At 38.6% G+C, this 24,162-nt stretch overlaps 3 protein-coding genes across 3 annotated transcripts; 1 reads left to right on the forward strand and 2 right to left on the reverse strand.

Moving 5' to 3' along the window:
- The first annotated feature begins 3,997 nt into the window (after positions 1-3,997).
- On the forward strand, positions 3,998-8,043 carry LOC149020033 (ankyrin). Its single transcript, XM_089148048.1, has 4 exons — positions 3,998-4,545; positions 5,439-5,714; positions 6,064-6,201; positions 6,325-8,043. Exons 1-4 carry the CDS (start codon positions 4,222-4,224, stop codon positions 7,867-7,869), a joined length of 2,283 nt encoding a protein of 760 aa, XP_089004174.1. The 5' UTR covers positions 3,998-4,221; the 3' UTR covers positions 7,870-8,043.
- Positions 8,044-9,298: 1,255 nt separating this feature from the next.
- On the reverse strand, positions 9,299-15,254 carry SYN2 (Rad21/Rec8-like family protein). Its single transcript, XM_089150979.1, has 12 exons — positions 14,995-15,254; positions 13,728-13,989; positions 13,603-13,637; positions 12,643-12,814; positions 12,068-12,540; positions 11,402-11,513; positions 10,911-11,047; positions 10,567-10,838; positions 10,332-10,368; positions 10,174-10,198; positions 9,948-10,080; positions 9,299-9,717 (listed from the first exon to the last, which is right to left on the reverse strand). The coding sequence occupies exons 1-12, from the start codon at positions 15,116-15,118 to the stop codon at positions 9,625-9,627; spliced, it is 1,875 nt and encodes a 624-aa protein (XP_089007105.1). The 5' UTR covers positions 15,119-15,254; the 3' UTR covers positions 9,299-9,624.
- A 1,581-nt stretch (positions 15,255-16,835) lies between these two features.
- On the reverse strand, positions 16,836-23,181 carry LOC149020035 (adenylate kinase 4). The gene is made up of 6 exons (XM_089148049.1): positions 22,903-23,181; positions 20,811-20,956; positions 20,557-20,676; positions 20,297-20,464; positions 19,219-19,308; positions 16,836-17,222 (listed from the first exon to the last, which is right to left on the reverse strand). The coding sequence occupies exons 1-6, from the start codon at positions 23,012-23,014 to the stop codon at positions 17,121-17,123; spliced, it is 738 nt and encodes a 245-aa protein (XP_089004175.1). The 5' UTR covers positions 23,015-23,181; the 3' UTR covers positions 16,836-17,120.
- Between the last annotated feature and the right edge of the window lie 981 nt (positions 23,182-24,162).

Genomic DNA, 24,162 nt, shown 5'->3' on the forward strand with positions numbered 1-24,162 from the left:
TTTGGTTAAGCAATTCCACCTTGCTTATTCCAATTCTAGAAGATTAAAGTTCACTGAAAATTAGTTATTAAGGTTACTCTGATCTGTGGAATTGATTTGTCTTGAAAAATGGCTTGGTTATCGTGATTACATGATTAATTTAGGGGAATGGATAGAATTGGCGTCAAACCCTGATATAAAAATTTCAGTTTTCAGGCAAAATTGATTCTTTGTTATGACACGAATCACTCAACAAAAGTAATCAAGCAATTACTAATAATCAGATTCTTGATTTCAAAAATTCGAGATCCATGGACTTGCATAACCAAACACACTCAATCGGTTACTAAATAAAAAAAAAAAAAACTATTTCCTAAATGAAACCATGAAAAAGGGAAGGAATCTATTTGCTTGGATTTGGGTACATTGAGAAATAAGCAATATAAATGGTGGGGTTAAATGGAGATAAATATAACAATCTTTTCCCACCTTCTTGAGCAATTATGATCTTCTTTTTTTTCTTTCTTTGGTAGAACAATTATGATTCTTACTAACTTAAATAGGAGTCCTCCCTCTTTCAAATTTGAATTATGAACAAGCTAGCCATGTAAGGTTGATTCGAAGGTAAACTTTCTAACTAAAGTCACTAATTTTTGTCTTTACGGAGACAGTGGTAGGGAACTGAACACATAGTATTATTATCTAATCAGCATTAGGGCCCAAATAACTGAGACAAATAGCGCTACCACCATTCGAAAAAAACTATGCAGCGCCTCCCAAAACTATCTATAATTGGACATCTGGACCCTTATCAATGATGATTTTTTTTTTTTCTTTTTCCCCCAAACGCTAGTGATGATCTTCTTCCTTCCTTCTTTCTTCTTCTTCTTCTTATTCTTCTTCTCTTTCTTTCCTTCTTTTTTTTTTTTTTTGCGACTATGAGGAAGTCACCAAGGGAATCAAAGAGCAAGATCCAAGTTAAGAAGAGGGTTGGGAATGCCTATATACAAGCCAATCTTAGGTTAATGCTGCAGATTTTGCAAGCTCGTTTGCAGCAAAATTTGCCTCTCAGGGAACATTAGCGAAGGTGCATGTAATGATGATCTTCTTTGCTTCTTGGTGGTTCCGATCGACTATCCTAACGGGTAGAAGTTTGTGCTTACTTTATATTCTCCACTAGACAATAGGGTTGGAGCCATCTTTACATGCTGATAAAATAAATCTAGGATAAGACTTTTAGTGAACCCTATATTTAGTTCAACATCAATTGTATGGTAGAAAGGTGTGAGGAGAGCACTAACCTTTATCTTAGAATAAATCTTGATCACCTCTCTATTAGGGGAAAGATATGTGTTCTTTTGATGTTTTTTCACTACATAAGGGGTGGAGGAACTTAGACTTTAATGGAGTTTACACTTTTAATTTATTTTGTTAGTATTCAAAGATGAATCTACCATTGTTCTATGGTAGAAAAGCATCAACGGAGCACATTCCTCTAAGTTCGGATCATGTCCATCCCTCTGTCGGGAGGAGCAAATATTGTTTTCCCGACGCTTCTTCAAGTCAAAATTGGGTGGGGCCTATGTGGGACCCACCGGGATCCCAACTCAATCCTTTATTATTAGTTAGATGTGGATCTCACCCCAAATTTGTGGTGAAGAAGCATCAAGAAAGCAGTCTGTGCTCCTTCGACTGGAGGAGGAGTTGATTCAGACTCAATGGTATGTGTTCCCCTGATGCTGCTCTACGACATTGGGTGGACCCATCTCCGGCTAGTAACACAATAAATAAGAAGTGAAACCCTGGTAAGTCTTACTTACATAGACCCCACCCTCTATCCTAATGGGTAAAGAACCCAGACCCTAAGATTCTACTCCCTCTGATGCATTAAACAGTGCTTCTAAATTCTAGCCTTACAGACGAGAGGACAAAAGCAAAAGAGCAAACACAAAGTAAAAGCTGCACACAAAGCTACCTTGGTGCAGGACTCTCCACCCCCCAGGGCAGCAGGGTGAGGTGAGTTTGGAAGAAGGAAGAGGTCATGACCAAACAGCCTTCGCCACAAACGAGGGATGACCCGAGATTAGGGGATGGTTTGGTTCCCAATAGAGAAGAGTTGCTCGGAATCCAAAGGCTTCTCTAGAGAAACTCACATGCTATTCTATCGATCTTAGTGTAACTTATAACCATTCATTAGTGGGGTACCCTAAACCAGGACAACATGAAATATAAGAATAAACACACCAAGCTTTTTTTAATTCCTAGTGTGTCCCAAGGAAGGTACCAAGATGCTCATAATGCACGAGTGGAGAGTTGAAATAATGAGTCTTTAAGACAACTTAGGACTCGATCTTCACTCTAATCAGAAAACTAGAATTAATTCTTTGTTGCTTCAAGCCTTCACTCATACTCTTTTATTAATGAGATGTTTAACAATGTCAAACCCTCATGCAGGTTTGGTTCCTCTCTCTAGAAAAATTGATAGGATTTAGTCACATGTGAATGTTCTAATTCAATGGCATTTATTGAATTTATCCCAGTTTTTTTAATAAAATATTCTATATAATTGAATCTTATTACTCATTAGGAGATTTTTCCAAGAAGAGATCCAAACTCTCTCTCTCTCTCCCCTCTGTGGAAAAGATATCTGGGGAGGAGTTGGTGATTGACTAGACCTTATTTTCTTCTCTATTGCTAGTGTTATAGCAATATTACAAGACCCTAGACCAATTGACAAATCGGTGTTAATTTGTTAAACTAATCGATTCAACCCGATTTAGATTTAATTGGACCATGGACTATCTAATGCGCAAGCTATAATGTCAAGCAGTAAACTTGACCAAGATCATGCGTCTAGTGCGTGATTGCTAGCTGGCCTCTTTTTTTTTTTTTATAATGCAAGTTACTTTATATGATTAGGGTAATTGAACGGTAATGAGTGACACTAACTAGGCCATGTATAAAGAATGTTGATTTGGCACTCTCGCCTTCAAATCCTAAACCTTAACTGTCGGTATAAAATACAAATACCTAAGAATAAGACCAATCAATAGTTGCACTCCGAACCCTTGAATTCTCTTACCATTCACTACGATTTCATATTTTTTCACTATTACTCATTATCTGATTTAACCTTCGGAGACAGAAGTTAATTACTATTTTATTGAGGTATAGAGGATTTCTATGGATTTAGATAATTCATGTGGAGAAGATTTAAATCTGACATCTTCACCTTGGATGCTTAAGATTTTAAGTTGACCCAAGAGTGATATTTCAGTTATTATACCTGTAAGAGTTTGATATTTCAGTTACTCGATCACTATCCCATGTTATAAAAGAACACATATCTCATCTACTTATTGTCTCTGTCTCCTTAATTTCCGTGGCTCTATGTGTGTGTCATTCATCTATTTGTTTTAAACCATAATCTCAATAATTAAATTTTAATTAATTTTTCATAATTAATTTAATGAAGATAAAATCGTCCTCTAGCGAGAGTTATGGCACGAGAAGAAGAGTCCAAGATTTGGTCCCCCACAAGAAAGAAAAATAAAAAAACAATTCTGTGTGACAGTTTAACCAGAGGTTGTAAATAAAAAAATAATAAATAATAGTAAAAATAGAAAGAATAGAAAAAGATACGAATCGATCTGAATTCTGATACACCATACCTTATGAAATTGACAGTTTGTATTATATGAAATCGCAGTAGAAGAGGACCCATGGCCCCACCTTCTATACATCACGTGATACACGGTCCTCGCACGTGCTTCTTGTTTGTATTCTCTGTTACTGTTAATAGAAAGTAATGATATGCCCTATCGGCCATTGGATTGGTATCTTAAGAGAATTCTGAAAATATAAAAACGTGCCCATGAGGACTGCGTGAGCCGTGAAGGCCTGCCTGCTCATTGATTTTTAACTCCTGATTAATAAATGTGGGCCCCTTAATCCAACCTACCGTCCTTAGTTTTAACCATGGTTAAACTATCTCATTAAAACCCACTCTGTTCTCTCACTGCTCTCACTGGCGCTCACTTGTTTCAACTTACTTCTCAGTGTTTCTTCAGAAACAGAGGAAGAAGAGAACCTGAAACTGAGTTCCATCGCCAATGGCGATCTTGTAACGATGGATTCTGAGAAACTGAACGAGTGCGAGAGAAGTTGATGCGATTTGTTTCTATTTCTGGCTCTTGAAGTTGTAGTTTTGTTTTTTGTTTTTTTTTTTCAGTTAGCTTTCAGATGACTGTGTTCGCACACCCATCTGGCGGTTTTCTTGCCGGTAAACAGGTTTTTCCTGTCGATTACGAAGCAGAAATTTCTCAACGTCTTGTTGAAGCTTCACACACTGGCGATCTGAAGACGGCATTTGAATGCATCTCCGATCCTTCTGTAGACATCAACTTTGTTGGCGTTGTTTGCTTGAAAATGAGGAAGACGGAAGTGCTCTTACACGATGAAACTGCCGATGAAGTACGGATTGAATACGAAGAGTTCAAGACGGACGTCACGCCTTTGTTTCTTGCTGTCCATACTGGCAATCTGACGCTTGTGCGGAAACTTCTGGTAATGTTTTTTGGTTTTCATACTATAGCTTTCTATTCTATCTCGGCACAATGTTTCGGCTTCTTTAAGTCGACGTTGAAGCTTGTTTTATAACTTTACTTGTCTGCAACTTAATGTAGTTTCCTATGGTGTTTGAAGCTTTTGACGAGCTTCAACATTTTTGAAATGGTGTTTCCAGTTTGGATCTGTTCGAATTGGGTTTTCGGGATCTTCGGCCACTCATTTGGTTCAACTTTACCGTTTTACTTGTTTTAGTTTCAAATTTTGGATTCCGTATGTTTGTAAAAAGGGAAAGTATGTTTGATTCGAAAATATCCCTGTTTCTTTTCCTATTCTATAGCTTTTCGTGTTTAGTTGTTCTACTATTTAATTTCTCTACAGCCTTTCAAAGGAATTTATGCCTTCCGCTTGATAAGTTAAAACCATTAAAACTTTTCCAGTTAAGCTTCAAGGTGCCGCAGGCATTTTATTCAGAATAGGAGCTCCTTTCGTACCTTGTTCGAGGTTTTTATCGTGACCATACAACGTTTTTGTGTTCAATTTCTGCAAGTCATTGTATTTTTTCCCCCTTCTGTCTGATTTTAATCTGTGTGATGGTGAAACTATTGGTTGATCAATGTCAAAATTGTCTCTTGCATCACTGTTTTAGTCTTGCGAAGTCCCTAACAATGACCACCCGTCATTTTCTTTCTCGGTTGAAAGTAGCCACTTCTCATGGATGGTTATACAAATAATAATAAGACGATAAATCATATTTCTTCTTGTTAATATAATGACTAGTCCGTAAGATCTCCTTTGTTCTGGCAATAATTGAGTCTTCTTCTACTATGTTTCTTCCATTACTCGCCTTTATCTACTATTTACACAAGGCTTTGGCGTTTCCTTGATGACAGAGCGTCGGTGCCGATGTGAATCAGAAACTCTTCAGAGGCTACGCGACAACCGCAGCAGTGAGGGAGGGTCATTTGGAGATATTGGAGATCCTGCTCAAGGCAGGTGCGTCTCAGCTAGCATGCGAAGAAGCCCTATTGGAGGCTAGTTGCCAAGGACGATATGGCTTTGTCAAATCGCTCATGGGTTCCGACTTGATTCGAACACAGGTTGCCGTGCACGCGCTTGTTGTTGCGTGCTGTAGAGGTTATGTGGAGGTGGTGGACACGCTCATTAAGGTACGAATTAGCCATACGGTGATTTTCGTCTTTCAGTTTGACCTGATTGATGTGTTACGTTTGTACTATTTTGGTTCATTATCTTCCCACAACAGCAGGAAAAACAAAACAAAAAAGATTCTCTTCCTTTTGTTTTCATGAACCAAGCGATTTTGGCCTCTTGGATTGATGAGAGTTTTTCACCTTCGTGATCTATACCTGACTGAAATGATTCGAATGCCCTTTTGGCTGCTTTCCTTCTTGACCTCTATGGACTTGGGTTTAACCTAGTTTTGAGTCCATTTTTTATATTGGCTAAAAATTATTTGTTCTATGGTATAATGACAAAAACAAAACCATTGGTGATTAGTGTGGAGTAGATCCGAACGCGATCGATCGAGTCTTGCTTCGGTCGTCCAAGCCTTCCCTGCACGCCAACATCGACTGTTGCGCTCTGGTAGCTGCCATCGTCAGCCGGCAGATCTCCATCGTCCGATTGCTACTAGAGGTATAGAGAAGCACTTCAAAGTTTCACTTATGTGACATCACTAGTTTGACTATGTCTTAAACTCTTGACCGTGACAGAAATATCACTTTTCTGATTTGAAGTTGTTGGGTTGAACGTTGACAGGCTGATGTAAGAACAGATTTGAATGTGAAATTGGGAGCTTGGTCATGGGACACGACGTCAGGTGAAGAGTTACGTGTCGGTGCAGGGTTAGCAGATCCTTTCTCAGTTACCTGGTGCGCTGTGGAGTACTTTGAGAACAGTGGTAGTATTCTACGCATGCTTCTCCAGAACTACTCTCCAAACGTCTCTCACCGCGGTAGAACGCTCATCCACCACGCCATCCTCTGTGGAAATGCTGGAGCAGTAGATGTGCTTATACGCTGTGGTGCTGATGTAGAATTTCCAGTCAAAACAAGGAAAATTGAATTCCGCCCCTTACAGATGGCTGCACGACTTGGGGAGACCAGAATCCTTAAACGCCTGATTGATGCTGGCTGTAACCTCAACTCGCAAACAGACTCAGGTGACACGGCTCTCATGATCTGTGCAAGATACAAACGGGAGGAATGTCTTGGTGTCCTAGCTTTGGCAGGTGCTGATTTTGGCCTCATTAACTTCTCAGGTCAGTGTGTCAGCGAAATTGCCAAGTGCGGCCACTGGGTACTTGGTTTTCGACAAGCTGTGCTGGGTATAGTACGAGCGGGGATTGTGATTCAATCAAGTGATTCATCTGTCTTCTCCCCTCTAGTATTTGTGGCTCGATCAGGTGATACCGAAGCCTTGAAAACACTGATCAAGCAGCCTGATATTGATCTTGACTATCAGGATGACAATGGGTTCACAGCGGTAATGGTAGCAGCCAGGGAAGGTCATGTGGAAGTTTTCAGGTTACTTGTCTATGCTGGGGCAGATGTAAAACTGTGTAACAAGTTAGGTGAGACAGCAATTACACTATCTGAGCAAAACCAGAACCGTGATCTCTTTGAGAAGGTGATGCTGGAATTTGCAATAGAGAGTGGTAAGCGTGGAGCTGGGGGGTTTGACGCCTTGCATTGCGCAGCCCGTCGTGGTGACATAGCTGCAGTTCGTCTGCTAACAAGTAGAGATTACGATGTCAACATACCTGATGGGGATGGGTGTACTCCTCTTATGTTAGCAGCAAGGGAAGGCCATGGGTGTATCTGTGAACTTTTGATCTCATGTGGAGCTCGGTGTGAAATTGAGAATAGAAGGGGAGAATCTGCACTATCACTTGCAAGGAAGAGCGGCGTAGATGGTGATGCAGAGCGTGTTATACTAGATGAGCTGTCTCGGATGCTTGTGCTAAAAGGAGCCAATGTTCAGAAGCATACAAGGGGAGGTAAAGGAGCTCCACATGGGAAGGTGATGAGGATGATGGGCGCTGCCGGGGTATTGCAGTGGGGGAAATCCAATAGGAAGAACGTGATTTGTCGAGAAGCAAACGTCGGGCCAAGCTCGGTATTTCGCGAAAACCGTCAAAGAAAGGGTGATGCTGATGAGCCAGGCTTGTTTAGAGTGCTGACAACTCGGAACAGAGAGATCCATTTCGTATGTGATGGTGGGACTGAAACAGCTAAACTGTGGGTGAGGGGAATAAAACTTGTGACAAGGGAAGCCTCTGAGAAGAAACACACTGTTTTGTGAAAGGGAGCAGTAGAGAAGGTACTGTGATTTTGGGGTGTATGTAAGTAACTAGGATTTGATACTTCATCTCGAAGTATTTAGGTGTAGTTCTCTTTTGGCAGTGTAGAGGTTTTTTTCCATTTGATGTAAAATGTTACTCAGGAAAAAAGTGTTGGCAGGTACATGGAATTGTTCCATTTATGTAGTCCTTCCACCTACTCCTCACTCCTTAATTTCTTCGTTTGTTGGTTTGTAAAGTCACAATTGCTACTGATTGTAGGCTAATAAAAGGCAACGATGCAGGCCTAGTCCAAGTGCAAGATATTATCTTGACATGAAGCAGCTGACACTCTTTTTTCAGTTGCAAGTTCTATTTTGTTCCCCCAAGCAAGGTGATATATACCTGAACTATTATTGGTCAGGAAAGCCCTACCCTGTGTCAAAAGGGTAGTTTGGACAACTCCACTCCCTGGTTATTTGAGCTTTGTACTTATGATGCCAAGTGTCTTGCCGGCAGTGATCAATAAATTTCTATTGACCAAAAAAAAAATCATAATTGGTCGTTGAGGCTCGTTTGACTTACACCTGATTACCCAGGTCTAAGATTCTCAGAACAAAAACTGGGTTTTGGTCAATTGATGAGAAAAAAATCAAGATCTCAATACCTCAATCCAAATCATGATGGACAATGCATGGACGGAGAGAATGACAACCAACAGAGAAAAATAACTATCTTATGAAAACAGACTAATTTTGTTTCAGCCACTTTTAAATAGATTGATTCTGTTTCACTCTTTCCACCTAACCATTGATATTTTATCCATCTAACGGTCAGACGGATAGAACGGAGGGTAAAGCAGGATGGGGAAGATCCAAATTCCAATAACCCCTATTTAATTTAAGCGTCAAAAACTCCAAGATTAACATAATTTCGTTTTGCTGAGATCTAAACATGATTCAGGCAACTCATTCTTTCCATCATTGAATTTGATGAACAAGCCCTGAAGACATGGCCTAACCAAATCAAAGCACCCAACCTTTCCCTTTCGTTTCAGTAAAAACCGGGGGATAGAAAACCAAAGTAGAGGATAATAGTATCAATTTCCAATTTTATTGATGTGGTAGTCGTTGAAAGTCTATTGTTTCTTGCTGATATCCTTCAAAAAACGAGTTAGATGAATTTGGGGCACAGGCAAGGTTCATGGTTGATTTGGCTGTTCTAATTTTGGACATTACTGTCTGCACCTAGTCATTCATTCATGCATTGCTCGTGTACAAATCAGACAAGACGAGCTTCCAGGTCAAATTTGGAAGAATTAAAAGAGGCTTAGAGCACATGAGAAAAGCAAATCTTGGAAGTCTAGAAAAAAAAAAGATAAAGCCCAATTTGGTAACAGGAATTAACTCCAACTCTAAGCTCCTCTGTTTTTTTTTATAAATCAGGCTCATATATACACTAAATTGTAAATAAAAAAGTATGATTAGCAAGAGTAGACTTTTGTTTATAGATAACAATACATCAAGAGTAACAAAATTGAGGGGGAACAGGGAAAGAAACAGACGTGACAACATAGATTTACATGATACACCTATACAAAACTGCAACCCACATCTTACATTTGCTACAAAACCACCTGAGTCTTGATGAGCAAGGCTATAACACACAGATGATAGTATCGTATTTCCTATATACAGAAAATCCACTCTCTAAATACCAAAATTGTCTCACCCCAGTGTTCACTGTACATTATAATGCCTAATCCTTGGTCTGCTTAATCATATGTTTTCCATTTGGGGGGTTGCCAGCAGAAGAATGTCATCAAATGGGTTTTCTTGTTTCACATCCACAAACCCTTTAGTCTTCAATACCTGCAATACAATTTTACATGATATTACTGCACAGGTAGCAACCAAGTCAAATCTGCCCATGAGCTGCTTAATCTATACCTATGTAACAATATGTCAAACAACATATCTGCAATGAACTAATTTCTCCTACGAAAAGAAAACGAGATATCAAACAAGGTAACATGAAGAATGGAAAGAGAATCAGGAAGATAAGACATACAAGCTCACTAGGTTGCAATGGATCCTCTTACCAGTATCTCATAGAACAATCTAGCACTTTCTTTTCTTGTTCTTCCCTTCAAAAGGCTTGCCAAACTCAAATATTCATCATCTTTCTGCTCCCTTTCAATTAGCAAGCTCTTCTGCAGACACTTCGCCACAGTTCTGCAAACAAGAAGTTCATAGGTTGGAAAAGTGTCCCCTACACCCAAAGCCACTCTAGCACAAACGAATATAATAGAGCTCCATCCACCTTACCTGGTCCGAACTGTCCATCCATCCGCTACATGTTATGAAAACCAGATAAGAATCGACCATGAATTGGAAATTTGCAATACATACAAATCTCGGAGAAATAAAATGAAAACTAGAAACAAGATATTTGAGCAAAAGAGTAAATGAAAAAGTATTCTCACCGAGGTCCTGGTTATCTTCCTCCTGAGGAATAACATCCTAAAAGGAAAAAATATATGGCAACATCAGGTGCTAATGTCTTGGTAACATGAAGTCAGCAGCATCAAAATGAAAGACAAAAAAATGTCCAAGTAAGCCATTCTTATTCGACCACATGCATCCTTAGCCAAGCCAAACCCCCACCCCCACCCAAAAAACCCCCAAAAAAATAGGTCCAGTCATAAACATGTAATTTACCTTACTTAGCACAAGATCAAGCATCACAAATGGGGAGACATCTTTTTCTACACGTGTAACTTGAGAAATGCTGGCATTTGGAACCTCAACAGACCTTACTGACGTTGTCTCATCAACTGAATTTTCCTGAAAGGAAGCTCTCTGTTCTGATGGTTTGCAGGGTGTGTCAAATTCCAACTCTGCTGAATGGCTGAGGCCTACTGCATCACAAGCTGGCCCTTGAGCCTTAGTATTGGTTTCATAAAAGAGTGTCTTGAGCTTTGATGTAATACCTGGAATTTATGCATAGTAAGTAGTAGGTATAAACTAGCTATATCAGTTGAGGAAATATGGAATTAACCCACCAACAAGCGAAGGCTCCATAAAATCTTGTTTAAGCCTGGATATTTTGTCGGCTCTCCAGACATCAAATGCAGTAAGAGGAGCTTTTCTCCGCTTAGCCACCAAACTACTTGAATCATGCATACTATGCCTTAATAACCTGAGGCCAAAATATACAACAGTATACTAGTTAAGTCCATTTGTTATTCACTCTTCAGTGAATAAAGTTAACTCAATTCACTAATTATCTGTGGTCCTTCCAATTTATGTGTAAAACCCAGGATAATATATTTGTCACCTGCATTGTAACTGCACAACCAATTATATGACCAGAGAAAAGGTATTCAAGCATGCTACAGATCTAAATAAATATAGCCTCTTTTTATCATTTTATTTGATTTGACCTGGAGGTTCCAGGGTGACCTAACCATAGTCTAAAAAGATATCATACCAAATCCACATTTAACATGAAAAAAAAATCATATAGATAAATGCATCCAACAAAATCACTCACTTGTTAGGAAGCACTATAGCTTCATCCAAGTCATATTTTCTCTTCCTTGAAACCCTCACTTTCTCCTTCTGATCAGGTGTTGGAAAAGCCATAAATCTAGGCGTAGTAGATCCTGCATTAAAGTAAAACTGCTGACATGGGATCAACCTCCTTAATGAAATACATATAACTAAAACCTAGAAACATAAGATTGAAAGCGACACTTCTTCTGTCTCTAGATGAATGTTATTGTATGTCAAAACTGTGAAGACCTTAAATCAGTTTAAGCTAAATCATTCCCCCATAAAATATTTTGAAGAGTTTGGTGCCAGAATTGAAAATTTTTTGGTTGGTAATCCACCTTACAGAAGTGAATACATGTACATGTTATAAAGGAGAAACCCAATGACTTGCTCCCCCATAAAACTGATGCCTGTTATAACGAACTCAGCCAAGCATACTTTCATTGAGTGTCAGCTTAGTCATATAGCCTTCATCTCTTTCCAGATGACAATTATCAAAACCAGTACTCCTAAAAAGTCTGTAAAATTTAAATTTGGTGGACTTTTCAGAACCCAAAATATCATTCAATATGCAATACAAATTTACCTTCCCAGCATACTAAAAAACCTATTGAACATTGGTACATGCATCAGTTTGTGTTCCAGCAGTCTAAAGCCTACTAACCTGCAACACATGTACTTGTAGGTTTATGTTGAGTTCCATTGGGTGTGATACTAATTTGATGTTCATGAGTAAAAACGTTATGTTCAACGTCCACTGATGGTATTTCTGGGAACTTTATCCTGTTCACTTGATTATCCACTCCATCAAACTGTGGATCCAGGTCCAGAAATTCCTCAGATCTACCACATACATCAAGAGAAGGGCACTCATATTCCCTTGGAGTTCGATCAGGAGTAATAACAGCCGGGTGTCCCTTAGTGAAGACATGTTGTTCGTTGGTATTGAACTGTGCCATCTCTGTGAAAATTATCTTCTCTGCTCGATTATCCATTTTATCAAATTGTGGACCCACGTCTACAGGGATCTCAATCCCTAACATGTCAAAGCCTTCATTCTCTTCTTGAGCAAGCTGACTACATTGAACCATCTTCACATTTGATTCCAAGCTGCTTGACTTATGAGGCAAATGAGCACTACAACGACAACAGAAAAAACATTAAACAAAAAGTTCAGTTTGTGAGAAAGAAAAGGAAAAAAGGTTAAATAGAAGAATATGTGAATATGTTAAAACATACTCATCAAATGTCGCATATGCAGAATGGTAGATGTCAAACTGAAAAGATGGCTCACTGATGTGATACTGTGAGGAGGCACAGAATGGAAGAGCATAAACAAGGTTTGTAACCAAAGACGATAAGGACAGAATGGAAGAGCATAAACAAGGTGTGTAACCAAAGACAATAAATCCTTATTGAATACATAAAAGAAGATTAGCATGACTTACACATGTGACAGAAGAGTCGAAAAAAGCTCTTACAGGTACATAACACTGAAGTTAGGCATTCCCTACTAAATTCATACTATCCATATTAAAAATAAAATTTAAAATTTAAAAATTTTTGTTCTTCCGTAATCTTACTCAGCATTATTTTAGTGAAAGAAAAGTTACTGTTTCATCCCTGTTACCTACAATATTGATAACAGATGATTTTGGAATGTGGACTAATAGAGCCTCAAGGACATAATAAGTTTGTCAAGAGAACTATAAATAGTATCCTTTATATGGCTACAACCTGAAAATGAGCTGGCTCTAAATGAGCAGAGCAGCATGTCACCTATATCCTGCTCATGAATCAATCTAGGTGGCTCAAGAAGTTGGCATCTGGCACTAGTTGAAAATACAGTAATGGTATACCCTAACCATCTCATCCGGTGGAAAAATATAAAAGTTAATAAAAATAAATAAAAAATTTGTCCGGGTGAAAATTTGGGATATCAACCATCCCAAGGAGAACCACACCCATCTCCCACCTGATGGATTTAATCATAGATAAGCCATGATCTATATAGAACATGGGATATAAAACTTATGTACAATGATAGCAATGAGTTTCTTTTTTCATACCCTTACCTTGTTAGGAGAATAATACTATCTTCTTTCATTTTCTAATGTTTCTGTAAAATGAAAAGATTACTTACAAAAGTTAGAACGTGGAAGCTAAAAAAAATGCAAAAGGAGCTAAGAAATCCTATACCTTCAAGCGTCTCCTCACGTGGTATGGTGTTGCGCCTGAGAAGTAAGCAAGACAAGGGAAATGTTTACAATACTATACAAAGACAACAGGAAACCTACACACCTTAAGGACATCCAACATCTTACCAGCTAATATCTTCTGAGACCTCAAGATCAAAAGCATCGAGTTCAAAACGTTCTGGCAAAGTGATAGATGCATGTTGTTCACACATGGCTTCTCCTTGAGGGTTAGTTTTTCTGCTGACTGAAAACTTCTTTATTCTTGCCAAAATCACATTACAGTCATGGTAGAGATAATCAACTTTCTTCGAGTATATTCTCACAATCCCAAGGAGAAGAGAGCCAAGTACTCTACATGGGATTGTAACTTCATTTAGCATTATCTCATCTGCATTGGATGACAACAGCGGAAATGGGGAAAAACTGGAGATGATCAAAATCAATCAAAGAACACAAGAACAAACTGGTAGAACTACAATCCGAAGCCAATCACATATGTAATATGCGTTCCCAAATAGGCCCCATTTTTTGGTTTTTAGGATGTGCTTAAGATACCGCAAGAGGCTAATACAATAATAACGGTGCTGAGCGGATAAGTGGAGTTTAGAGATCAGATGATGGCAGAAACTACAGCATTACTGCAAATTATTATGAGGGGAGAACAGCTACTTTCAATCAAAACCCAAGGGGAATCCGAACTACCTTTTTTATTTTTTGAAGAGGGAAAAAAAAAAAACCAGGGGCCGTAAGAGAATGAAAATCTTGTTAAACGAACAAACCATCTTTCCAACCAGAGCAAATTACAACAGCGTTCTCTCAGTGCTAAAAATTCTACCGTGATGGCGACCATAAGAAAAGCCAAAAACCAGGACCAGTGCTAAAACGGTAAACTCATTAAGAGAAATCCTTAATGGAAATACATGGTAGAGGGAGAAAGCCAATGTAGAAACCCAACATGGTAACTCCTGTCCTTACCCTCAACACAGCTTATTGAACTATCCAAGGTGAACGTAGCTGAAAATGTTTCTGAGTCTCAAACAGAAACATCAGTACAAATAAAGCATGTTTAGAAGAAACTCAGACACATACAGAGGAACACAAAAGAGACAGCAAGCTCAGAGCTCGGTGCAAGAGCAGAGAAACCATAGAATACAGATGACAAGTACAACTCCAGTGGGATAGTATTTCAAAGTGAACCAGTACATCGAACAAATGGTAAGCGCCCAGAATGGGTAGAGCTAATTCATCAACGGACGGAATCTCAACTATAAAAGCTTTTAAGACTGTTTTTCAGTCTTTCAAAACCACACCCAAGTAAATAAACAACTAAAAAAACTAGAGCAAGCTTTATTGCTTGAGAGAAGAGCAAAACAAAACAAGGGTAACGAAGTACCAACAGAAGAAGGGACATCAGTGACAGTAACTTGGTCTTTCTTGAGCCTTTTGTGACAGTAAGCAGCAACCCAGATGGTGCCCAAAGGCCCTTTTCTGGAGAGGAGTGTGTGTGAAAAGAACATTTCTCTGCTTTTCCCTCACAGGCAACGTATTTTTATTTTTCCTTCTTCACCCCAACGATCAAAGTTTGCTTCTGGTGTTTTCAAACTCAAAATTCTCAAGGCTTTCAAGAACAGAAAGGAGAGCTCAGTTCAGTGGAGTACCGGGGAAGCTGAACGAAATGTGACTGTTGTTACATTTTTCTTTTTCTCATTTTCTATATTTTTCCATTTCTCAGTGGACCATTTTGGACCAGAACCAGAACCAAAGCGAACCCCTAGTTGTCTCGATTGAAAATCGAACCGCATGAAACTAATGAACAAAAGTGACTGAGAATGGAGTCACAATTGCCAAACCAAAGCCTGGGCCACCGTTTGACACCTCTAGAAACTCATGTTTTTTGTCGGTTTATTTTAGATTACTAGACCATTCACCTTCAGGAGCGAGGCAGTTCAAATGAACATGTCGGTTAACCCCTCGTTTTTCTAAGATAAGAGAACGGCGAGGAAAATAAATAAGTAACATCTAGGGTAGAAGTACAGAAGATGAAAGGGTTTGACCAAAAAATTGAGAATGTAAATCTCATTTCTAGCCTTTAACTTACGAAAAAAATCGAATTGAAAAAAAAGTAATGCCACCTCAAAGATTTTTAAGACTAGAAATTCAAATTTTGAAATTCTGTAAACACATCTTAGGTTCAGGGGAGATTTTTATTTGGGGACTTAGATTCATGGATATTCACATTTGGGGGCCCGGAGATGCCGCCCATACTATCAAACGTTAAATTGAACCATATCATAAATATTTTTGGGATCTAGGAGTTTTAAAAAAAATAAACAAACCCCCCACTTTTTTTTTTTTACCCTATCCTTTGGGATTTGAAGTCTGTAGATTTGAAATCCCTAAATTTTTGAAATCTACAGACTCTAAGTAACCAAACAAGCCCTAACACATCTTAGGTTAGGTTAGGGATACGGATATTACATATGCCTATAGGAGTTGAACCCATGAGATGGCGACCCTTTGTCCCGTCCATTGTAGCACATGTGTCGCCCAAGGCATGAGGGGCATGATGGCTTGACGTCATCCTCACCTTCTTCCGGCTTATCACCAGCAGTCTATTCAGGGTTTCCAACCGGCAACTAAACACGAGGGTTGCGCTCATTGCGGGACTTAACCCAACACTGTACGGCACGAGCTGACGACAGCCATGTACCACCTATATCCGCGTTCCCGAAGGCACCCCTCTCTTTCAAGAGAATTTACGGCATGTCAAGCCCTCAACTGAGAAGTCAAGTTCTGAACCATCCTCCTATTCCTTTAGAAACTCGTGTAACCAATCACCGCCATAAGAAAATTTATTTTTTTAACCCACTAAAAAATTCTTCAGACACATACCTCAAACGATTGGAGGAAATACGTGAGAAAAAGAGAAGAAATTTCGGGGAAAAGGCAAACGGTTTAGGAAAAAACGGCTTTTAAGTGTCGCCATCTGGTTCCGAACGTGTCTTATGGTGGAAAGACACTGCCAAGTGCCAACGGCCCTTCACATACTGTAACTAAAATATAATTAAAAATACATATAAATTACTTGATAAATAATGAACCATTTAACTATAGATCAGGCTAAGATCAAAATGTGCATCTACTTCCAATGAAGGTTGGATGCAAGATAAATGACAAAACCAGGCTTCCAGCAGTGCACACGACATCAACCAAGCAAGGGAACCAGAAATTTTGCATCAAAAAGCTTACCTAAAAATAGATAGAGCAAACGCTTATCCTTCCTTAATTCTGGTACAAAATTTGAAATGTTTTTATTTGAGTTGACAACTCCCGGTAGAATTTCACTAAAAAAAGCTCCCGGTAGAATTTCTAGAAAGTAGCGTCACCGCAGTTCAAAACAGAAAATATATGACAGCATAAGAGATGGATCGGCAGTTCCGACAATGTATCGGGTTACAAGAATGCAAATCCGGTATGGTCAAGCAAGTTTTGAATTAAAATGCAGGGGCTTCTTCGCTCCTATGAATTAAGCACCTTCTGAACTTCAGTGCTGACATCTTTCGGGGGCTTCTCCGCATGGATATTAGCAACCGCTCCCTTCTTTGCATAATAATCAACGACCTACAGTACAATGTGCTCAGAATTAGGAGAACGAGAACACAAAAATGAACACTGATGAGCTAGACAAGATGAGTAATACTGCAAATCAAAAACCAAACAGAGCCCTTCTTCTCTGTTTGCAGAGATCCCATAATAATTGATTGCATTCAGACAAGCACAACTACCTAGTAACAATTATGGAATCCAGAGAGTACCCACAAAAAGACAGGGTTGGTACAGCCGTAAATGCAAATGAAATTACCATCCAGGAAGAGATGGAACAGTGCCCACTATGAAATTGATATTGCCCTACCAGATCAATTTCACAAGCAGAAAAAGTTTCTTGGGGTATTTTCAGTGGTTAAACTTCTCCATATACACCTTCCCATTTTATGTGCTTATCCTTGGGGCTACCTTTTAGGCCATATGATTTCATCGGGTGGTCAGCAGAGCTAGCTAGGTGATCCCCAGGTGAGGTACATCAGGTATAATTTCCTATTATTAAACACAAAAAGACAAGACAAACAGGACCACCACAAGGACATAAACAGTAGTGTAACCTCTCTGGGTAGTACATTATGCAAGTGACACCCTGTACGCTTTAGAAGAAACTCAATTTGGGAAGGAGTTTTATTTGATCAAAAAGAAGAATCTACTCCAGCTGAAAATGCCTTCTTAGACACCGCCATACCTATAAATCATCCTTGAAAATGGTAGACAATCAACCAGATCAGTGGGTTTTCTTAAACAACCGATAGCAGAAGAGAATGAAACCATGAAATATCAGTTGTCCTCCCAGTGTTTCACGTTCTGATCAAACTCAATTAATAATTTATAATGAATATGGATAACGGTCAAGGAATCTTCAATGTGACAGATTGGTCAACAGTCTGTCAAGGGTTTTCATGATTGGCACTTCCACATACATGTGAAAAATCTTAATAGGTCCTCAACACTCATAAAAAAGGGATTTTCTCATTGACACACCTCCAAACGATCTTCTGTTTTCTCAGTTGCGGCTTAGGTTTGCTCATCAAAAGGCTGTTACATAAATTGAAAGGTCTTTTCTGGGGCATCATCCCTGTCTTCAGTAAGTTCACAAACCCCAAGTCCGTCATCGACAGATGGCTCACTGGTGTATGGAATTTCTTTGAGACAAGCGATACGAAATGGGTCCAACTAATCGAAAGCCCCCTTATAAAATTAACCAACTGCATCATTTAATATGCTACTGGGGGGGAAAAGTGCAGGAGATATGAACACCTTTTGATAATAACACGTCTCTGTCACCTTATTTTTTAAGAACCTCTGAGAACAAAGTAAGTGGCACTTTATAATGCTGGAGTGACAACCCCACAAGCACAGCCTACTCAAGAAAAGAATGATGATAAAGCCTTATATACGAGCATGATCTTTTACAGGTAGAAGGAAACATTGCTGCATGAAGTCAGGATTCTCTACGACCAGCATGAGGGAATGTATCTCGACAATTATCCACCAGTTGCATTATATTTTTTCTTAGGAAAACTGGTGGCTGCATGTGAAATTTTTTTTTGAGGCAATAACATGCTTGATTCAGTTTGTACACCTGACCAAGGTGATTTATGTTCACCAGCATATCTCATTTTGTAACAGGCAAAGCTTAAGTATCAGGAGTTCTAACATTACCAGCACTACGAACACTTTGTAAGTTGGGGTTTCTTCCTAATACCTGCACTCTCTTCATCTCTGACACCTAAAAAGCTAACACCTTGTAAGCCTGGGGTTTCTACCTAATACCAGCATTCTCTTCATATCTGACACCTTAGAACCTAACCAATTTTCTCATCTAAGCAGAAAAAGAAGAATAAAAAAAGAGTGCAAATCATGGTTAAACTAGTTTTCTCATCAAAACATAAGAAAGTTTTAAAAAAATAAAAATAAATAAGAAGACAAACAAACAAAAACAAAACATAAAAATGTTTTTTAAAAAAAATAAAAATAAGAAGACAAACAAACAAAAACAGAAGCAGCATACCGGTTCAGTTTGCCTGTGGAATGCTTCCAGCCTTGACTTCAGAACTTCTGCAGTATCATCTTTTCTTTGAATCAAAGCTTGTCCAGTGACCTTCAAGAAATTAAAAGATGGACAATAGATGCTTGTAAATAAGAATGACCAATATCACCAAATTTAACACAACAAAGCTTGAGGCTTAAATCACTTGAGAAATGCAAATGTACTTGGAACAAAAATTTAAAATGAAAAGCAAGCTGTTCGACTCAGTTGCCAAGTTAAGATCATAATAATTCCTTCTCTAGGTCTCCATACTTCTATTTGAATAAATGAACTTTAAGAAATTCTCAAAAATGGAAGATCTTATTGCCTGAGAACCATATTTCTGTGTCTTAAATCTTAAATCTTAAGCATAATGTTAGCACTTCAATTTTAATTCCTATGGGAATTTAGAACACTATCAAGCTAGCTAGCTAGCAACCAAAACTCTGTTACAAGTCATCTTAGAAATCAATTGACATCCAAAATGGTACATATCTATATAAATGCCACTCAATCTCCACCTGGATATACTTCTTAGCTTGAGAATACTTGTTATCTAATCTACCCGCCAAAATTTCAAATATGAAAGATAAATTAAAGTGTTGACTAATATTGAATAAGAAGAACCATACCCTCGACTTCCATTTCCTGGATTTTACATAAAGATTGGCAACATTTGGAATATATTGAAGAAAATAGATTCAAGTAAAACCTAGGGGTTAAAACTTGTTGGGCTCAAAGCCATTCAAAATTCACCAAATGTCCAGCCCAACCTTCCATAATGTGTCCACCTCTAAATCCATGTGACATCCTACTGGTGCATTGATAGTATCGTAGAACCCACTAAGTAGGCCCTTGCCTTTCTTTTTACTGTGGCAAAATAAGTATTTAAGTAAATCCATTAACTGTTTGGTGAAAGTGAAAACTATTTCACACTTTTACCCTCTTCAATCACATTTCCTTTGCAACTTACCAAAACCCACAAGAAAGAAACTCTTAATAGATTAAAAAATATCAAAAAGAAATTAAGAAATAAATAATGACAGCCAGGTATTCTTACATCATCCACACCAGGAACTTTAGGAGGTGCATATTTTGTGTGGTAGGTCCGACCACTTGAAGGATGAACCCATCGACCAGTGATTCTCTCCTCCAAGATGGAATCATCAATGGCAAAGTTGAGTACCTTATCAATTTTGGTTCCCTGCTTTTGAAGCATCTCATCAAGCTGCAAAACCCAGCAACAGGATCATGAATGGAAGTCCATAAATAGAGAACCATGATTCAAGGATGAAATTAGATAAATGCTTCAAGACGCACCTTCTCGGCTTGTACCACTGTCCTTGGGAACCCATCAAGAATGAAACCTTTCTGACATGAGGGCTTCTTTATTGCTTCATCGATGATACCAACAACCAGGTCATCAGAAACAAGTTGTCCCTGAGAAGCATCAACAGATCCAACCATACAAGAACCCACTAATCAATCTTATCTCAATACAACTACAGAGAACATAACACATAACCAGAAACTTAAAACTAAAAAGCGTCCTCAAAGGTGTAAAGATGTTTTACCGCTTCCATAGCCTCTTTAGCTTTAATTCCAAGAGGAGTTTTAGCAGCAACAGCTGCTCTCAGCATATCACCAGTGGCCAAATGGCACAAACAGTATTCATCTTTGATGATTGGTGACTGGGTGCCTTTCCCAGATCCAGGTGGACCTGCATGTCATCTAATTTGTATAATTTAACAAAGTTGGAACACCCAGAAAATATAACATTTTTGTACGTACAAAATGCTAATCACAGATAACTAGAAGCTGGATGAAAAGGAGGTAGCTATCAATGGTGATAGAGAAAAGAATAACTACCATCAAAATCAATCATAAGTGAACTATAAATAGTTTGGTGTTTGCCACAGCCCTTCCCAAGCTACTCTAACAATATCTAATTGTGAATAGGGCAGCATTAAACCACATATAACCCAACTTTGGTAGGTATGTTAAGAATAGTGCTCTAAGTCATGGTCCTCCTTATTCATATACCAAAACCATGCATTTAATTCTTTTGGAGGGTTAATGCAAGAAGCCCACTTCACTATTGATGTGAACTTCATTGATAGAAGTACAGACCTAGCTACAAAATCCCCTTACCTTTATTATTAGTCCAGAAGGATCAGATGAATCATCTATTCAGCATAGAACTATGAAATAAATGAATGCATTTAAGAGAAAGCAATAGTTGACAGGTCAATGGATCAATAATTGGTCACAAAAGATAGCTAAAAGATTTAATGTGATGATCCTCAATATATCATTAAGTTGCCAGTAGACATGCTTTAGGGTGAAATGATTGACAATAAGAATATCTAGCAAAGAGGCATAGGTATACATTTGCCCTGTCAATCTGTGTCACATGATAAACTTATGCTCCATACCACTTCACCACATGGCAAGAGAATCCACACTTATGGGAACCGCCTACAACTAAATTGTCCCTAAAATGGAAAATTCAATCAACAACAGAAATCATAGATGATATAACTTAGTGCCCAGCTGCCCCAGATGATTAAAAAGCCTGTGCAACTAGAAAAGGTCTAGCTGAAATTTTACCAAGATCAGAGACCCATGATCAACAAATCAATTGCCTTAAAAAATCATGCATCAAAATTAGCAACTGAGGAGATCATTAACCATATGGTCAATGTGATACTGAAAGTCCCATGCAATCTCTCTTAACCATTCAGATAATAGTAGATCAGACACGGGTCTAGAGAATTTGTTAAATCAGATTCCAGACCGCAACGAAGGATGAAAAACCAAGATGGGTTAGTATAATGCATTTGACACTACAGAAATGGACCCCAAATACCAAATACGATACATCAGTCTAAACAGCGGCAAGATACCTACATAGCTTTGTGTTGATTGGAAATTATCTGATTGAAAGTGGCATATTACTGATAAACATACCCTGTGATAGTCATTGCTAAGAAAAAAAATTGACTATCACAAACAATTTCATTCTTGTACGGGGTAATCGAGTCTGGCCAATAGGGGCCATTTAGTTGTTGGTATTGGAGGTGCGGGAGAGGGGAGCAAGAAGTTAAGGAAGCAAAAGAAGCCGCCTTTTCCAATATTGCAGAATCCAAATCTCCACTCGCGTCCCTCTCTCCGCCCAGTAAAGCGGATTCCTTTATGACAAGACCCACCAATATCTAAGAGCTTACAGTAAATCCAGTTTTTCTTCCTTTAAAAAAAAAGAAGAAGAAAAAAGCTAGTAAGAGAATAACAACAAATGGCCACGAGGGAATCGGTACGTCCCATGAATTACATAATTTCAAAAAAAAAGTTCATTTTGTAATCTCGTTTGAAAAAATGAAATCAAGACTTGCACAAACACAAACACAAACAAAAGCAACAACAGTTAGAATAAAAGAATACAAAGGCCATGAACAAGCTAATCCAGCTACCATTCAAAACCAGATCCAACAGAAAAACACCCAAAAACGTAAGAGAAACCAAAGCCACAGCAGATTTAAGAACCTCAGTAACATAACATACCAATAATAACAACACGAAGAACCCTAACTCAGATTTCGACAACAAAAACTTCACCAATTACAATATAAATTTCACGCATTGCAGATTAATGAAATGAAAATTTACCAACAAGGATAAGGCGTTTATCGGGTTTAGTTGAGCATTTCATCCGGCGAAGGACTTCCGTCATTAGATCAATGGAAGGTACATCGTCCAAATTAACCGCGGAAGTCGCCATTTTTCCCCTCTTTCCTCCTCTCTGATCTTCCCTCCTTCCTAACCCGCACCCATCTTCGGCACCAAACTATTCTTCTGTGTAGCAGTAGGGGACCGAAATTTAAGGTTACAACTTACAACTGAGAATAGCGACGGCGGGTCTTCCAATGCATTTCTTTTTCCCTTTTTCTAATTTTTAATAATAAAAGAACTACAATAAAGAGAGTCAAGAGCTTCCCCTTGTTTCCTTAACAACGTTTCTTTGATTTTGCTTTTTGTCCGAAAAGAAAATTGTGTCCCTAGCGAATTTCAAATTACAAAAAGGATCTTGCACTTTGTCGATAAGACATTGGTGTCCCTTGCCCAACGGCTCAACATTTTCCATGGACCACAGTTTTCATTCACCAACCAATGGTGGTGGCAGTGGCACGCCGCAGGCCGCTGACCTACAAAAGTCTGGAGCCAACCGGGAATTGACAGTTGATCCAGATCCAATAGTACCCGAGCAAGGCATGCCGGGTTTGATTGAGCGAGATATTTTCATGTATATTACCCAAAATAGCCTTCCTCTACCACAGGATTGGACGAATCCGTCTCCAATTGCCTCGTGTTCGATCCTGCTTTAGTACCTACTGGGTCGATGGCAATTTTAATGTTGGTGAATTGTTTCAGGTCCCACATAGCTGTGATTGACCTTATTATTGTCACCAGAAAGTTTTTTTAAATTATTTTTTATTTTTATCTACTTTACCATATATATTTTATGACTTTCATTAAGAAGATGGGGTTTAAATTAGTAATACGTTAAATATTAAATTCAAATTCAATATTTAATGGAATGTAGATCATATATGTACCAAGCATGCATATTACTGTTCATGGCAATGTTGGGGAGTCTCCAACTCTCAATATAAATGATTAAACTTAGACTAATTAATGAATGTGGACCATATATGTATCCAAGCATGCGTATTAGTGTTCAAGGCAACGTTGGGAGTCTCCAACGTTGCCAATGACAGGTTACTAAAGCGGTTAAAGGCTCAACTTCCCTAGGGGAGGTCTTGGGTTCGCACCTGTTCGGCGGCATTAATTATATATATATAAAATCTCCCTTGAGGAAGTAATCATGGTGCGCGTAAAGTGGCCCGGATGAACCTCATCCAAAAAAAA

Source organism: Hakea prostrata, chromosome 3 (genome assembly GCF_041222555.1).
Source record: "Hakea prostrata isolate BN-2017 chromosome 3, UWA_Hpros_2, whole genome shotgun sequence".
NCBI classification, from domain to species: Eukaryota; Viridiplantae; Streptophyta; class Magnoliopsida; order Proteales; family Proteaceae; genus Hakea; species Hakea prostrata.

Bases quoted from the DNA above. Each gene is read 5' to 3' on its own strand.
- LOC149020035 (XM_089148049.1), bottom strand. From the start codon at position 23,014: ATGGCGACTTCCGCGGTTAATTTGGACGATGTACCTTCCATTGATCTA. The intron at 20,677-20,810 runs GTAAAACATCTT...GATGCTTCTCAG, and splicing joins CTAAAGAGGCTATGGAAGCG to GGACAACTTGTTTCTGATGA. The intron at 19,309-20,296 runs GTAAGAATACCT...AATTTCTTGAAG, and splicing joins AAGTTCCTGGTGTGGATGAT to GTCACTGGACAAGCTTTGAT.
- LOC149020033 (XM_089148048.1), top strand. From the start codon at position 4,222: ATGACTGTGTTCGCACACCCATCTGGCGGTTTTCTTGCCGGTAAACAG. The intron at 4,546-5,438 runs GTAATGTTTTTT...CCTTGATGACAG, and splicing joins CGCTTGTGCGGAAACTTCTG to AGCGTCGGTGCCGATGTGAA. The intron at 5,715-6,063 runs GTACGAATTAGC...ATTGGTGATTAG, and splicing joins TGGTGGACACGCTCATTAAG to TGTGGAGTAGATCCGAACGC.
- SYN2 (XM_089150979.1), bottom strand. From the start codon at position 15,118: ATGTTCTTTTCACACACACTCCTCTCCAGAAAAGGGCCTTTGGGCACC. The intron at 13,990-14,994 runs GTACTTCGTTAC...CATCCAATGCAG, and splicing joins TGATGTCCCTTCTTCTGTTG to ATGAGATAATGCTAAATGAA. The intron at 10,839-10,910 runs GTGGGTTAATTC...CATAAATTCCAG, and splicing joins TATGGAGCCTTCGCTTGTTG to GTATTACATCAAAGCTCAAG.